The sequence below is a fragment of the Penaeus monodon genome, chromosome 22, assembly GCF_015228065.2.
Source record: "Penaeus monodon isolate SGIC_2016 chromosome 22, NSTDA_Pmon_1, whole genome shotgun sequence".
Taxonomy (NCBI): domain Eukaryota; kingdom Metazoa; phylum Arthropoda; class Malacostraca; order Decapoda; family Penaeidae; genus Penaeus; species Penaeus monodon.
The window spans coordinates 34300031-34300491 of record NC_051407.1 but is presented as its reverse complement, the minus strand read 5'-3'; the positions used below and the strand labels follow the sequence as shown (position 1 = coordinate 34300491).

General features: G+C 44.5%; 1 protein-coding gene across 1 annotated transcript in view; it reads right to left on the bottom strand.

The window, feature by feature from the left end:
• LOC119587096 (glycine receptor subunit beta-type 4-like) overlaps positions 1–461 on the bottom strand; it is a gene marked incomplete in the record, with an annotated part of 188116 nt that overhangs the window by 185006 nt on the left and 2649 nt on the right. Inside the window, 1 exon segment of the mRNA XM_037935845.1 lies at positions 76–395. Coding sequence (XP_037791773.1) covers positions 76–182 — 107 coding nt within the window.

The window sequence follows — 461 nt, the reverse complement described above, 5'->3', positions numbered from 1 at the left end:
TATATATATATAATTGCCGGTCAAACACAGGCCTCAGCTAAGCAGGCAGGCGAAGAACGAGAGCCGAGTACTTACCCCGCAGGTAGACTCAACGCCAGGATTCCCAGGAGCAGCAGCACCTCCACGCCGTAGCCCTTCTGCCGGAGGTGTGAGCCCTGCTTCGTCTTCCGGGCTTTGGCCATGGCTGACGGGGCTTTTGGCCAGGGGCACGGCTTTACGGCAAGGGGAGAGGGGGGGGGGTAATTCTTTTTTATTTCTCTCCCTTGTCTTGTTCTTTTTTCAGTGTCTATTCCTCTGTTTCTCTAAAACATGTTAAGTGATATGTTTTGCCGTTTTTCAATTTTCATCTTAGCTCTTATAAGGATAACTGTTTTTTTATCTTTATTTATTTCTACCTACGGATTGTGTTAAAGAATGTTGCTATAAAAATCTTAGTAAATAAATGTGTATGTATTCTTAAG